The 16385-nt window shown below is 43.4% G+C and overlaps 1 protein-coding gene across 1 annotated transcript; it reads right to left on the bottom strand.

Annotated features, from left to right (window-relative positions):
* Window positions 1-188: 188 nt before the first annotated feature.
* Window positions 189-8352, bottom strand: mrpl9 (mitochondrial ribosomal protein L9). The gene is made up of 7 exons (XM_020500343.2): window positions 8036-8352; window positions 2748-2907; window positions 2520-2644; window positions 2291-2344; window positions 1963-2064; window positions 1275-1358; window positions 189-498 (listed from the first exon to the last, which is right to left on the bottom strand). Exons 1-7 carry the CDS (start codon window positions 8132-8134, stop codon window positions 304-306), a joined length of 819 nt encoding a protein of 272 aa, XP_020355932.2. The 5' UTR covers window positions 8135-8352; the 3' UTR covers window positions 189-303.
* Window positions 8353-16385: the final 8033 nt, after the last annotated feature.

Raw genomic sequence — 16385 nt, 5'->3', positions numbered from 1 at the left:
CTCAGCTCTTAACATTAAGGACAAACCTAAATAAAAATCAGTCGATGGTGCTGACACCTGGACAACCAGACCGAGTTAACAGCTCCATCCCAGGCAGTTGCACTGTAACTACTCTTCATGTGAAAGTGATGGCATGCATATGAAAATGAATTGACAAAATGAGACTAGAATACAATAACTCAATCTTGCACTTTCAAAACAGATCCAAAGATGCTTTAATCATTTATTGTCAAACAGTAAACCGTTCCGTGAGCATCTAGTAATGACATTAAAAGTAGCTTTGGAGTACTTAAAGTTTAGTCCTCAATCATGGGGTTCTTTGTCTTTTTCCTGAGTCGCTTCTGGAATGGTAGCCTCTGGAACAGTAGCTGCCTCTTGTACTGCAGCCGCGACAGTCTCCTCCTGCTTTTTCCTTTTCAACAGTTTGCGCCCAGTCGCTGTAGGGTCTTCAAAGGGCACCACCGACATGGGGATGCGCACAGTATCTATCCCATTAACCTGGGGAGACGAGAAAAGGCAAATTAACACTGGAACCCCAGGGCCAGATTACCACACAGGACACTAAACCTTAACCCCCCAGATAGCATATGAACATCATAAGCCATGACAAAATGTGTAGAATTGTAGGAAATTAGCTATAAAAAGGCATGTGTAGCTGTAAAACTGCAAATTTCTCTCTGCACCATGGCAAAACCTAATCGCAGCAAATTAGTTAACCCAAATAATAAAAAAAGCCAAATCTATTAATATATGTGTGAAAATAGTTTTGATATAGGTGTAGTTTCAATGGGACGTTGCTAGATGGGCAGCCAACTGTCGGGTAAAGGAAGGGCGGGCAATGACATGTCCTCCTAAAACTGCTTAGAACAAACTGATATCTAAATTCTAACAATGTCAGTGTGTTAAATATACTTTAGTTAAAGTAGAGGATGGAGGGGGACATAACTTGGCAGTGATACTACAATTCTTTATTCACAAAAGTCAGTGGCGGTTCTAGTGTTAATGGAATGCCTTTAAAATCATCTCAACCATTTTGGCTCCTCACTCTCCAGTTTCTGGGAGGCAACCATGCTCATCCTGTCTGATACCAGAACAGAGCCATTTGAGCTGCTGCTCTCTTCATTAGTAATGAAAGGGAATAGTTATTTTGGTAGTAAAAAGCCAATGCTTTCATTGGAGAAAATTACCAATAAAACCCACAGTTCCATGCATTTAGACCAGACAAAATAAAAAATAAAATGTCAACACAGTGAAATATGGAGTTGTGCCCTTACTGTGACCTCACACCAGTAATCTCCCAGGTCTTTGATTGACTCTTCCGGTAGTCTCAGTGCATGAGGTGGCACAAATATGCCCCGCTGAATAGGAAAAAGATGAGAAGACTAAATCAAAAGATTGCTTTCACTTCAATGACTGCTTCTCAGTCATCATTGGCAACCTTTGTTACAGAACATGGTAAAAAATGCTACCAAACCGACACCACTTAATCAGTAGAGGATGATTAGACATGAGTGAATGTGGACAATTCCACAGTAACAGTGTTGCTGAGACACCCAATTTTTTTCACTTTAAAATGTCAAACAAAAACCAATCATTGAAAAGTTGAAACATACAACTACGCACAAGGACTACTTTTAACAATTTTACAAAAACACATTTGCAGTTGCAAAGTTTGGTAACAGAATGACGGTTTGTGCCATCATTCTGCTACCCAACTTTGCATCTGCCCTGTTCTTCAAGTAAATGTGTTTTTGTCAAATGTTCAGTGAAAATTGTTAAAAGTAGTCCTTGTGCATAGAGTTGTATGGTTTGTTGAACATTTTCAACTGTGAAATTGCTCCATTACTGTCTGTTTGATGAAAATGGTGATAATCCAACCCTCGCAGATCTGTGACTGCTTTAAGGAAGGATGAATGTACTCCATTTTTCATTTTACTGAATAATCTACAAGCCCGGTCTTACCTTCTGGAGAATCTGTCTGCAGACCATCTCTTTGGTGATGTCATACTCAATGGAGGTTCTTTTCTCAACCTTCAACTCCATATGCTTCAGGATCTCCACTGTCTGCAAACAAGACACACAGCTCGGTTGTAGACAACTGACAGACTAATGGGTAGTAGGAGCGATGTTCATTTGCAAATACAGAAGTACAAATAGGATCTATTAAATATTATTCTAGTTGTTTCAGACATACGGTTGGTGATGAGCAACACAGCCACAGTACACCAACGAAGCAGGGGTTAGCCTTAGAAATGAGATGAACTAAAGGAAAAAGGAATGCCCTGCTCACCAGCTGTCCTGTGCGGGTTTGGATTCTCTCCTCGGGCCTCCCTTCATGTAAAAGCTGTAGAGGGAAATGATACGCCTGTTTTAGGAGGTGCAATATAAGGACTGCATATAACATAGCTGGATCCTATGTTTCATCAACCCTACAATAAAAATGGCAGACTCACACCCATTAACCTTTTTCTACAAACCATACCCCCAATACATCTAAAGACTCAGAAGAAAACACTCACCCTCAGCTCCTCTGCAAACATCGCTTTGTTTTCTGGTGATGGGTAGACTGCCAGGCCTTGGGCCAGGAGGTTATTGCGTCCAACAGACTTTTTCACAAACACAGTGTCACCTCGCCCACCAAGCTCTGATAATAAAGCCATAAATACATTAGAATGCATGCATGCCCAATACTTCATGCTAAGTAATATCCTTGTCCGGAGATTGGAAGAACAAACAGGCATACGTACTAGCCACAGTCTGTGAGAGGATGAGTTCCATCTTCTCCTTAGGAGCATGCTTTGTGTCCTCTACCACTTTGTAGACCCGATGTCGCCGAGGGTATAGTCTTGGTGGGCGGCCCTCTTTGGACAATGGGACCTGCCACCAACGCTCTACCACAACTGTATTCTGTGCAAGAGAGAGAATGGGGTATAGTAGGAGAGCTTGGTTCCCCAGGGGTGTATTCATTAGAGAAACCGTTTACTGTTTAAGAACCAAATGGAAGCAAACAGAGAAAATGTAACTAAAACGGGAAGGGACATACCTGAATTTGTCCAATACAAACTCTTGTTTAAGAATCATGACATTGTGTACTTGAGGAAAATAGGCATGTTTCTCGACTCAAACCCTGACTTTAAAATATGATCGATGGACAAATAGCTTACCAACCACACAATGCAGCATGACAACGTGAACACGATTGATCAAAAGTCTGCTTGGCAGGGTGTTATACGTTCCTCCATTCGTTGCAACCTGGTCTCAGAGCATTTCATACTATTCTGCATGTAAAGCTGGGATAATTAATTCAGTATATATATATATATATGTTACATTTTGTATGGTTACAGACAGATGCTTACTTTTAAAAAACGAATGGAGGGTGGTTGGTCGGGTAGATAGGTGGGGGTTGCGAGTTCAAATCTCATCATGTTCAACTTGAGCATTTTAGCAACTTTTCAACTACTTACAACTTTTTAGTTACTTTGCAATTACTCAGCATGTTAGCTAACCCTTCCCCTAATCTTAACCTTTTTAGCTAACTCTTCCCCTAACCTAACTCCTAAACTTAAACCCTAGCCTAGCATATGTTAGCTACCTCGCTAGAATTCATAACATATCAAATTGAGCACATTCGTAACAGATTGTACATTTAGCAAATTTGTAACATATAATCCACATTTTAATTCCCATATCATACGAAATGGGTAATGGACAGCCACAAATTAATACATACCGTACTAAATGGAGAGTGTCTCGGATTTATGTACAGAATAATACGAAATGCTCTGAGACGAGGTTGTTCATTGTCCAATGGGATTCCTGACTCCTTTCTCTAATATCTGTCTAATTCACGGGACTGCTCATAATAATGTCTTGAACGGAGCGAATGGAATTGCACAAAACACATGGAAACACTAGCAGTGTTTGAATACTCATACTAACAAATCAAAATAAAATAAAATGTTATTTGTCACATACACATGGTTAGCAGATGTTAATGCGAGTGTAGCGAAATGCTTGTGCTTCTAGTTCCGACCATGCAGTAATATCTAACAAGTAATCTAACCTAACAATTTCACAACAACTACCTTATACACACACACACACACACAAGTGTAAAGGAATGAATAAGAATAAAAATATATGAATGACTGATTGCCGAACGGCATAGGCAAGATGCAGTAGATGGTATAGAGTACAGTATATACATATGAGATGAGTCATGTTGGGTATGTAAACATTATATAAAGTGTCATTGTTTAAAGTGGCTAGTGATATATTTATTACATCACATTTTTCCATTATTAAGGTGGCTAGAGTTGAAACCAGTATGTTGGCAGCAACCACTCAATGTTAGTGATGGCTGTTAAACAGTCTGATGACCTTGAGATAGGAGCTGTTTTTTAGTCTCTCGGTCCCCGCTTTGATGCACCTGTACTGACCTCACCTTCTGGATGATAGCGGGGTGAACAGGCAGTGGCTCAGGTGGTTGTTGTCCTTGATGATCTTTTTTGCCTTCCTGTGACATCAGGTGGTGTAGGCGTCCTGAGGGCAGGTAGTTTGCCCCCCCCAGTGATGCTTTGTGCAGACCTCACCACCCTCTGGAGAGCCTTATGGTTATGGGCGGAGCAGTTGCCGTACTAGGCGGTGATACAGCCCGACAGGATGCTCTCGATTGTGCATCTGTAAAAGTTTGTGAGTGTTTTTGATGACAAGCCGAATTTCTTCAGCCTCCTGAGGTTGAAGAGGCGCTGCTGCGCCTTCTCACCAAGCTGTCTGTGTGGTGGACCATTTCAGTATGTCCGTGATGTGTACGCCGCGGAACTTAACTTTCCACCCTCTCCACTACTGTCCCGTCGATGTGGATAGGGGGCTGCTCCCTCTGCTGTTTCCTGAAGTCCACGATCATCTCCTTTTGTTGACATCGAGTGTGAGGTTATTTTCTGACACCACACTCCGAGGGCCCCCACCTCCTCCCTGTAGGCAGTGTCATCGTTGTTGATAATCAAGCCTACCACCGTAGTGTCGTCTGCGAACTTTTTTATTTTTTTACCCCTTTTTCGTGGTATCCAATTGTTTTTAGTAGCTACTATCTTATCTCATCGCTACAACTCCCGTACGGGCTCGGGAGAGACGAAGGTTGAAAGCCATGTGTCCTCCGATACACAACCCAACCAAGCCACACTGCTTCTTAACACAGCGCGCATCCAACCCGAAAGCCAGCCGCACCAATGTGTCGGAGGAAACACCGTGCACCTGGCAACCTTGGTTGGCGTGCACTGCGCTCGGCCCGCCACAGGAGTCGTTGGTGCGCGATGAGATATCCCTACCGGCCAAGCCCTCCTTAACCCGGACGACGCTAGGCCAATTTTGTTTGGCCTATACTTGTTTGTCTCTATACTGACGCTTAGCTTGTTTGGATTGCCTTGCGGAGGGAATAGCTACACTGTTTATATTCGGTCATGTTTCCGGTCACCTTGCTCTGATTAAAAGCAGAGGTTCGCGCTTTCAGTTTTGTGCGAATGCTGCCATCAATCCACGGTTTCTGGTTGGGGAATGTTTTAACCTGTAGTGACATCCAGCCCGTGAACGGGACCGTTATCATCATCATGACACTAATTAGCATAACGCAACGGACATAAATCTTCCTAGAAAATATTCCTATTCATGAAAATCACAAGTGAAATATATTGGAACACAGCTTGGCCTTTTGTTAATCACCCTGTCATCTCAGATTTTCAAAATATGCTTTACAGCCAACGCTAGACAAGCATTTGTGTAAGTTTATCATAGCCTAGCATAGCATTATACCTTGCTAGCAGCAGGCAAACTTGTCACGGAAATCAGAAAAGCAATCAAATTAAATCATTTATCTTTGATGAACTTCGGATGTTTTCACTCACGAGACTCCCAGGTACACAGCCAAAGTTCATTTTTTCCCAAAATATTATTTTTGTAGGCGAAATAGCTCCGTTTGTTCTTCACGTTTGGCTGAGAAATCGCCCGGAAATTGCGGTCACCACAACGCCGAAAAAATATTCCAAATTAGCTCCATAATATCGACAGAATCATGGCAAACGTTGTTTAGAATCCATCCTCAAGGTGTTTTTATAATATCTATTCGATAATATATCCGTTGGGACAATTCCTTTTTCTCTAGGACCGATTGGAGTAATGGCTACCTCTGCACTTTACTCTCTCGGAGCCACCATGTGACCACTTACGCAATGTGCCCCCATACGGCTATTCTTCAACAGAAATGCGTAAAACTATGTCACAATGCTGTAGACACCTTGGGGAATACGTAGAAAGTGTAAGCTCGTTGATGGTACATTCACAGCCATATAGGGAGTCATTGGAACGCAGCGCTTTCAAAACCTGGGGCACTTCCGGATTGGATTTTTCTCAGGCTTTCGCCTGCAACATCAGTTCTGTTATACTCACAGGCAATATCTTTAAATTTTTGGAAACGTTAGTGTTTTCTATCCAAAGCTGTCAATTATATGCATATTCTAGCATCCTTTCCTGACAAAATATCCCATTTAAAACGGGAACGTTTTTTCCCCAAAAATGAAAATACTGCCCCCTAACACCAAGAGGTTAATTAATAGACGCTGTGGGTACAACATCACCGATGCACTTGTTAATAAACTCTCACCGAATCAGCGTATTCATCAATGTTGTTGTTCGACGCTCTGCGGAACATATCCCAGTCCAGTGATTGAAGCAATCTTGAAGCGTGGAATCCGATTGGTCAGGTGCTTCCTGTTTTAGTTTCTGTCTATAGGATGGGAGCAACAAAATGGAGTCGTGGTCAGTTTTTCTGAAAGGAGAGCGGGGGAGGGCCTTATACGCATCGCGGAAGTTAGAATAACAATGATCCAGGGTTGCGCCAGCCCGGGTAGCGCAATTGATATGCTGATAGAATTTTGGGAGCCTTGTTTTCAGATTAGCTTTGTTAAAAGCCCAGCTACAATAAATGCAGCCTCAGGATATGTGGTTTCCAGTTTACATAGAGCCAAATTAAGTTCTTTCAGGGCCGTCGATGTGTCTGCTTGGGGGGGAATATACACGACTGTGATTATGATCGAAGATAATTCTCTTGGTAGAGAATGTGGTCAGCATTTGATTGTGAGGAATTCTAAGTCAGGTGAACAAAAGGACTTGAGTTCCTTTATGTTGTTATGATCACACCACGTCTCGTTAATCATAAGGCATACACCCCAGCCCTTCTTCTTACCAGAGAGATGCTTGTTTCTGTCGGCGCGATGCGTGAAGAAACCAAGTGGCTGTAACGACTCCGATAGCATGTCTCGAGTGAACCATGTTGCCGTGAAACAAAGAACATTAGTCTCTGATGTCTCTCTGGAAGGAAACCTTTGCTCGGATTTCATCTACCTTGTTGTCAAGAAACTGGACATTGTCGAGTAATATGCTCGGGAGCGGTGCGCGATGTGCCCGTCTACGGAGCCTGACCAGAAGACCGGTCCGTCTGCCCATTCTGCGGCGCCGTTGTTTTGGGTCGCCGGCTGTGATCTGATCCATTGTCCTGGGTGGTGAGCCAAATAGAGGATCCGCTTCGTGAAAGTCGTATTCCTGGTCGTAATGTTGGTGAGTTGACGTTGCTCTTACATCCAATAGTTCCTCCCGACTGTATGTAATAAAACCTAAGATTTCATGGGGTAACAATGTAAGAAATAACACATAAAAAAACTAAATACTGCATAGTTTCATAGGAATGCGAAGCGAGGCGGCCATCTCTGTCGGAAGTTAGACCATACTATTTGTGACAAAAAATTGTTAATTATTTATACATTATTGGTATTCTTACACAGCTCATGTGTTTGACACCTTTCCACACATTCTGCTCCAGCCATTACCAAGTGCCCATCCTCCCCAATTGAGGTGCCACCAACCTCCTGTGTTGGCTATAGTTAGCAGCACCCATTTAGCTTGCAACCGTATATATTATTCCTGCCTACGTTTAAAAAACAGAAAAATGTTATCATTCACTCAAAAACAAAACTAACTTTACCTTGCATGATGTTTGTGAAAAACACTGAACCGAGGAATGTGTCTTTTTCGTAAACTCCCGGACTAGATCATGAAGGACATGACGGCTGGTGCTCCACATGGTTGTCAGATTAGCTGCCTATAAAATTACCGTTTGTATTCAACACTGCACAACTGCTATTTTCAAACTGTACTAAAGCAAGGTGGCGTTAATGCACCTAAAGTTTGATGTTATGAATCAAACAAGATCTTGAAATTCATGCTAATCGGCTAGCTGGTTACACTTGACTAGGCGCTGTTGATGTGCGTCACATGAGCGACTACGAAGGAAAGGACCCCAGATAGGAATCTTAAATGAAGCCTGCAATAACTTGTATCTTCCGTCAAAATGTTTAAGGGTAATTTATATTAGGAATGATTTGAATGAAAACGTTGGAATTATTTTATGCAATTTCATAAAGAAACAAGCCTGTGTGAGAGAGAGAAATATAGGTTGTGTGTATGTTTTTTGGTAAAGGCTATGAATTCACCAGTGATGTTTAAGATGAGGGAGTACATTCTTTACATGTTTTTTTGCATGGCCATTTCTATTACCAGCATATTGGATAACTCATTCATCTTCCATTCACCCAGCTAAATGTAACAGATAGGTTTAGGCTACTACAGGACTCAAGTTTTCCCTATACATATCATGATGTTTTTACAATTTAGCCTATGAATTAGTTTACAACATAGGCGCACAGGTCGACAGAAACATTTGAGTAGGTGACAGACTGACACATTCCAATACCACTTTTCACACTCCTGCCTGCATCTAGCTGATCTAGTGTGTAATCATTAGTCCAACAGTTGCAAACAAGAGTATCTATTGGACAAATTCAGGTATGTCAATCAAATCAAATGTGTCACATGCACTGAATACAACAGGTATGCTTACTTACAAGCCCTTAAACAACAATGCAGTTTTAAGAAAATGCCTATGAAAAAATAAAAGTAACGAATAATTAAAGAGCAGCAATAAAATAACAATAACGTGGCTATATAGAGGGGGTACCAGTACAGAGTCAGTGAGCACCGGTTAGTCGAGGTAATGTGTGCATGTAGGTAGAGCTACAATTCAAATTGTCTGGGTAGCCATTTGATAAGATGTTCAGGATTCTTATGGCTCGGGGGTAGAAGCTGTTTAGAAGCCTCTTGGTCCTAGACTTGGCGCTCTGGTACCGCTTGCCGAGCGGTAGGGCCTTCCTCTGACACTGCCTGGTACAGAGGTCCTGGATGGCAGGAAGCTTGGCCCCAGTGATGTACTAGGCGGTATGCACTACCCTCTAGTGCCTTGCGGTCGGAGGCCGAGCAGTTGCCATACCAGGCAGTGAGGCTCTCGATGGTGCAACTGTAGACCCTTTTGAGGATCTGAGGACCCATGCCAAATCTTTTCAGTCTCCTGAGGGGAATAGGTTTTGTCGTGCCCTCTTCATGACTGTCATGGTGTGCTTGGACCATGTTAGTTTTTTGGTGATGTGGACACCAAGGAACTTGAAGCTCTCAACCTGCTCCACTACAGCCCCGTCGATGAGAATGGGGGCGTGCTCAGTCCTCCTTTTCCTGTAGTCCGCAATCATCTCCATTGTCTTGATCACATTGAGGGAGAGGTTGTTGTCCTGGCACCACACAGCCAGGTCTCTGACCTCCTCCCTATATGCTGTCTCGTCGTTGTTGGTGATCAGGCCTACCACTGTTGTGTCATTGGCAAACTTAATGATGGTGTTGGAGTCGTGCCTGGCCATGCAGTCAAGAGTGAACAGGGAGTACAGGAGAGGACTGAGCACGTAACCCTGAGGGCCCCCCGTGTTGAGGATCAATGTGGCAGATGTGTTGTTACCTACGCTTACCACCTGGGGGTGGCCCGTCAGGAAGTCCAGGATCCAGTTGCAGAGGGAGGTGTGTAGTCCCAGGGTCCTTAGCTTAGTGATGAGCTTTGAGGGCACTATGGTATTGAACGCTGAGCAGTTGTCAATGAATAGGATTCTCACATAGGTGTTCCTTTTGTCCTGGTGTGAAAGGGCAGTGTGGAGTGAAATAGAGATTGCATCATCTGTGGATATGTTGGGGTGGTATGCAAATTGGAGTGGGTCTAGGGTTTCTGGGATAATGCTGTTGATGTGAGCCTTGACCAGACTTTCAAAGCACTTCATGGTTACAGACGGGAGTGCTATGGGTCGGTAGTCATTTAGGCAGGTTACCTAAGTGTTCTTGGGCACAGGGACTATGGTTGTCTGCTTGAAACATGTTGGTATTACAGACTCCGACAGGAAGAGGTTGAAAATGTCAATGAAGACACTTGCCAGTTGGTCAGTGCATGCTTGGAGTACACGTCCTGGTAATCCGTCTGGCCCTGCGGCCTTGTGAATGTTGACCTGTTTAAAGATCCCTGTTTTCTTCTGTTTTTCTACTGAAGAAAACATTTTTCAACCGACTCTGTGGAATTAAAACACCCCTGATCACATGCAAACACAGTTCACTTTCATAGCAGCCACATAAAAACAGCATGATCATTTTGCTCTTTGTAGAGTTCCTACTCGCATCTAGGGTTGGTCCTGGTCAGTCCCTGGATGGGAGACCAGATGCTGCTGGAAGTGGTGTTGGAGGGCCAGTAGGAGGCACTCTTTCCTCTGGTCTAAAAAATATCCCAATTCCCCAGGGGTGCTGGGGTGCTGTCTTTCAGATGGGACGTTAAACGGATGTCCTGACTCTCTGAAGTCACTAAAGATCCCATGGCACTTATTGCAAAAGTAACCCCGGTGTCCTGGCTAAATTCCCAATCTGGCCCTCAAACCATCATGGTCACCTAATAATCCCCAGTTTACAATTGGCACATTCACCCCCTCCTCTCCCCTGTAACTATTCCCCAGGTCGTTGCTGTAAATGAGAACATGTTCTCAGTCAACTTACCTGGTAAAATAACGGATAAATAAATAAATATACATGCTCTCCTCCTCTCACCTTTTACCTTCGCTTGTGGACTTCAGTGCACAACACATCAGCTGTCTGTGACCAAGCAAGAAAATCTTTTCAAGCCAAACCTTCATATTATAACCGCTACACACAGCCTACATCATTGTCACCATATTAGCTAACGTCATAGCTAGTCAACGTAGCTACTAGAACTAACGCGTAAGTAAAACCGCTACAATCATGCAGTACAGGACAAGCAGTTTAGCAGTTACACTGGCGGGACCGGTAGCAATAAATTAATCAAACCAAAAGCTTACCTTGACTTGGAAGAGTTCCAGTGTTGGATAGCTATAGCCAGCTAGCTAACATAGCATCCCTCTCTGTTCGAGCTGGGTGTTTGAGTAGACTAAACTAGCTAGCTGCATTCGCTAGCGAAGTGAGAGAAAAAAAATACAATGAAATATAGCTAGTTCTATCTCTCTCTTGCTTCTTCATTTTTCAAGAAATATATTTGATCAAAACTGTTCAACTATTATCTTTCTCTCTCAGTGAACTACTCACCACAATCTATGCACCGCAGTGCTAGCTAACTGTAGCTTCAGCTTTCAGTACTAGACTCATTCTCTGATCCTTTGATTGGGTGGACAACATGTCAGTTCATGCTGCAAGAGCTCTGATAGGTTGGAACATGTCCTGCGGAAGTTGTCATAATTACCGTGTAAGGCCGTGAAAGGGGGTGAGAACCATGAGCCTACTAGGTTTTGTATTGAAGTCAAATTACCCAGAGAATGATGATGAAGCTAGCTGTCCTCCGGCTGGCTACACCATGGTGCTATCCTACAGAGTGCTGTTGAGGCTACTGTAGACCCACATAGCAAAACAGTGTGTTTTAATCAATTATTTGGTGACGTGAATATATTTAGCATAATTTTATCTAAAAAGGATAACTTTATTAATTTCACTATTTTTTATTTTATGAAATTCACAGAGGAGAATGGTCCTCCCCTTCCTCTTCTGAAAAGCCTCCACTGGAATTCATTGTCTCATGATAATGTCCACCAGGCTGCTGTCTTGCTGCCATCATCAGGGTTATAGTCTACCAAGCAATGTCTTCAACTGCAAGCGAATTGGTCCCTCAATAGTTTTATTCATACTTGCCTCTTCACCAGTTTTGACAACAATTATCATTTTACATTGCAATGCCTCTTTCAATAACTTCCAGAGAATACTCAAAGCTCCCAAATGAAATCCACTGAGTCCTCAAACCCACATAGTCCCATTTTAGCTGTTGGAGCCATAGGTCTACCAATGGATCCCAAAATAAGCCTTCCATCTGGCCCCTTGGACCTAAGCAGCTGCATCGTGATACATAAGGCTTGTGGCGAACACTGCCATGTTTAGTTTTGCCCAACCTAGGTCGAGGCACAGACACGGTCTCAATGGGGATAGCTGAGCTGACTACACTGACTGAGCTAGTGGCAGACTCCACTAAGCTGGCAGGCTGGCTAACAGCCTGCTGCCTGGCCTGCATCCTATTTCATTGTAGAGCTAGGGGAGTTAGAGCCCTGTCTATGTTCGTAGATAAGATGAGAGCACCCCTCCAGCTAGGATGGAGTCCGTCACTCCTCAACAGGCCAAGCTTAGTCCTGTTTGTGGGTGAATCCCAGAAAAATCTACAAATTATATATTTTGGGAGGAGCAGAAAACAGTTTTCAACCAGCGATTGAGTTGTGAGACTGTTGTAGAGCTCATCACTCCCCCTAACTGGGAGGGGGCCAGAGACAATTACTCGATGCCGACACATCTTTCCAGCTGATTTACACGCTTAATCTATATTGCGCTTGGTGACCTCTGACTATTTCATCCTAACATCGTTGGTGCCGACGTGGATAACAATATCCCTATAAAGTATCAGGATTTAACACAGTTCACCTCTTCAGGGTCACATGAGACATTGTCTCTTCATCATGTCAATATTCTTCCTCCTGTTCTTGTCCTGGATTGCACAGGGTCTGCCATTGTCCAGATTGGCCTCTGTCTTGGGGGTCCCCATGGTGGCGGATTGGTTGGGTGGCGGCTGCCATGGCTGTTGAGCGGGGGGATACCACAGTCCTTGTCCTCCGGGTGGACCTGCCCCCCTCGGGGCTCCTCTGCCTCTTGGTCCGCCCCTGCCTCTCCCCTCAGCTGCTGGGCTTGTTTGCATTGTGCAGCGAAATGGCCTGTCTTGCCACAGGTGAAGCAACTTCCAAGTTTGGGTTTTCCTCCACTTGCACCACCTCCCACTCCAGCAGGCACCTGCCCTTGGTAGAATGTCAACTGGGCAGCTTGCAATGTCTGAGTCTTCACTTTTTCTTGTTGTCACTCAGCATGTTTGCAATGTTGTACCACAGTGGCCAGGGGTTCAGTTTCCAAACTGATACAGGTGGTTCTCACCACTTTCTCCAGGTCTGGTGTCAGGCCTCTCATGAGGGCATCCTTCAACAGATCTCCATATGCCAGTTCATTAGGTCTGATGCCGCTGTGCAGCCTGAAACAGGTTTCCAGTCTCCTTCGATACGCTAACAAGTGCTCATCCTTCGACTGATGTCGTCCAGTCAGTTTTGGCGGGATACAGTGCCCCTATTCTTCCCAACACGGCCACCAGTTGGTCCTGATAATGGCCATTCTCAGCCCAGAGCTGGTTGTAATCAAAGTCCCCTTCTTAGTTCCCTCATAATCTGTTCATCTCTCCCTAACCTCATCCAACAGTGTCACACTCAGTGTCCCTGTCAAAGAAAAACCTCCTTCGATATGCCACAATTTCACATGGTACAAAATATCCCCTCCCTACTTATCTACCACAACCTCAAGGGCAGATGTTGGGGGATCTGGAATGCTGTGTCCTCTGCTCACGTGTGCTCCCATGGTTCCTGCTCTTTCACTCATACACACTCACAGAAAACACAAACTAGACACACAGGGGATGAGACAGACCCCCCCCCCCCGCTGTTTTTAGATTTAAAACCCTGTCTATATGTGAACAGGGTAACCCATATCATTTATCAAAATGATTGCCTAGTTAGTGGTCTCAAAACACTGTTAGTGCTGTCTCCCCACTGGGATATCGCCTACTGCGATAACTGTGGTACAGATTATATTATGTCTATCCAAATGTGCAAAACCACCTACAGAGTACCCATGTCTTGCATAACACGATCCTCAAAAATCCAATCTTATCTCGTTCATTTTAATCTCCACCTCCGGTGAAGTGCCAGGAATAACAAAAAAACTCAGAATAATATCTAACATTAGTAACCCAGGGCATACCTGTTTACTTCATTTATCAAAACATTTCATCAAAACATTACACGTTATAATTTTAAATTTACCAAGCCAGATGACCTCGCAAGGCGTCACCTGCACTGTAGTTCCTCATTCAATACATTCACCTCACCAGTCCTACTGTGATCAAACCAGTACCACGGATCTGGACTTTTGGTAGACCGACCGCTACTGGCTAATTAACAATCATGTCCAAGGATACCTCACTTAAGAACACTCTTATCAACTCAACTCAGTCCTGCTAGTTACCCCAGCCCTGGCCCTCTTAAGGAAGACCTTGCTCTGAGTGTACCCTCAACAGGGGCTTTTGTTATTTTTCCCCTTCATCTACACTGAATGAAGAGGAGTTAACGGTTGACATCAATAAGGGATAATATCTTTAACCTGGATTCACCTGGTCAGTCTGTCATGGAAAGTCTGTCTATGTCATGTTCCTAATGTTTTGTTCACTCAGTGTATATATACAGGACATTCGGAAACTATTCAGACCCCTTGACTTTTTCCACATTTTGTTACGTTTTCTAAAATTGATTAAATTGTTTTTTTTCCCCCTCATCAATCTACACACAATAGCCCATAAAGACAAATCCAAAACAGGTTTTTAGACATTTTTGGACATTTATTACAAATAAAAAAATGTAATATCACATTTACATAAGTATTCAGACCCTTTACTCAGTACTTTGTTGAAGCACCTTTGGTCCGGGCTCTGGCTGGCCACTTAAGGACATTCAGAGACTTGTCCTGAAGCCAATTCTGCATTGTCTTGGCTGTGTGCTTATGGTCATTATCCTGTTGGAAGGTGAACCTTTGCCCCAGTCTGAGGTCCTGAGCACTCTGGAGCAGGTTTTCATCAAGGATCGCTCTGTTCAGCTTTGCTTCAATCCTGACTAGTTTCCCAGTCCCTGCCGCTGAAAAACATCCCCACAGCATGATGCTGCCACCACCATGCTTCACCGTAGGGATGGTGCCAGGTTCTGCAGATGTGATGCTTGGCATTCAGGCCAAAGAGTTCAATCTTGGTTTCATCAGACCAGAGAATCTTGTTTCTCATGGTCTGAGAGTCTTTAGGTGCCCTTTGGCAAACTCCAAGCGGGCTGTCATGTACCTTTAACTGAGGAGTGGCTTCCGTCTGGCCACTCTACCATAAAGACCTGATTGATGGAGTGCTGCAGAGATAGTTGTCCTTCTGGAAGGTTCTCGCATCTCCACAGAGGAACTCTAGAGCTCTGTCAGAGTGACCATCGGATTCTTGGTCACCTCCCTGACCAAGGCCCTTCTCCCCCAATTGCTTAGTTTGGCCGGGGGCCAGCTCAAGGAAGAGTCTTGGTGGTTCCAAACTTATTCCATTTAAGAATGGTTCAGGCCACTGTATTCTTGGAGACCTTCAATGCTGCAGACATTTTTGGTACCCTTCCCCAGATCTGTACCTCGACACAATCCTGTCTTGGAGCTCTACTGACAATTCCTTCAACCTTGTAAAGAAGGTATTTCTGTTTTTTATATTTAATAAATGAGCACAAATTTCTAGAAACCTGTTTTAGCTCTGTCATTATGGGGTATTGTGTGTAGATTGCATGAAAAAAATGTAATCCATTTTAGAATAAGGCTGTAACGTAACAAAATGTGGAAATGTCAAGGGACCTGAATACTTTCCGAAGGCACTGTATATATATTGTGCATAGTAATTTTGTAGGTCAAACTAGGCTTGTTATTTATTTACTGATTCATAACGATAAAAGCAAAGGTTTCACTGTGGGAAAATTACTAGCATCGCACCTGCTTGGGACACAGGTCATGGTACCCCTACATTAAGAATATATCTATAAATAGCCATAGTAATGTTTTTGGTCAAACTAGGGATGATATTTATTTACTTATTCTTAAGATAAAAGCCAAAGTTTCAATGTGTGAAAGTTGCTGTCATCACACCTGCTTGAACACAGCTCAATTATTTCTACAGCTGTTTTCTTTCAAAATCTCCATTCAGTCAATTCCCATTTGATTAGTAATTGTATTCACAAACAAAGCATATATTTTATGTGGATTAAAGCAATTTATTTTCTATTGACAATTTTGAAAAGCCTGTCCAATCATTA

This window comes from Oncorhynchus kisutch, linkage group LG14, assembly GCF_002021735.2.
Source record: "Oncorhynchus kisutch isolate 150728-3 linkage group LG14, Okis_V2, whole genome shotgun sequence".
Lineage (NCBI taxonomy): Eukaryota > Metazoa > Chordata > Actinopteri > Salmoniformes > Salmonidae > Oncorhynchus > Oncorhynchus kisutch.
This window is presented reverse-complemented; position numbering and strand designations above follow the sequence as displayed.

Bases quoted from the DNA above. Each gene is read 5' to 3' on its own strand.
- mrpl9 (XM_020500343.2), bottom strand. From the start codon at position 8,134: ATGTGGAGCACCAGCCGTCATGTCCTTCATGATCTAGTCCGGGAGTTT. The intron at 2,645-2,747 runs GTACGTATGCCT...CTTTATTATCAG, and splicing joins CCTCTCACAGACTGTGGCTA to AGCTTGGTGGGCGAGGTGAC. The intron at 2,065-2,290 runs GTGAGCAGGGCA...TCTTGTTTGCAG, and splicing joins AAACCCGCACAGGACAGCTG to ACAGTGGAGATCCTGAAGCA.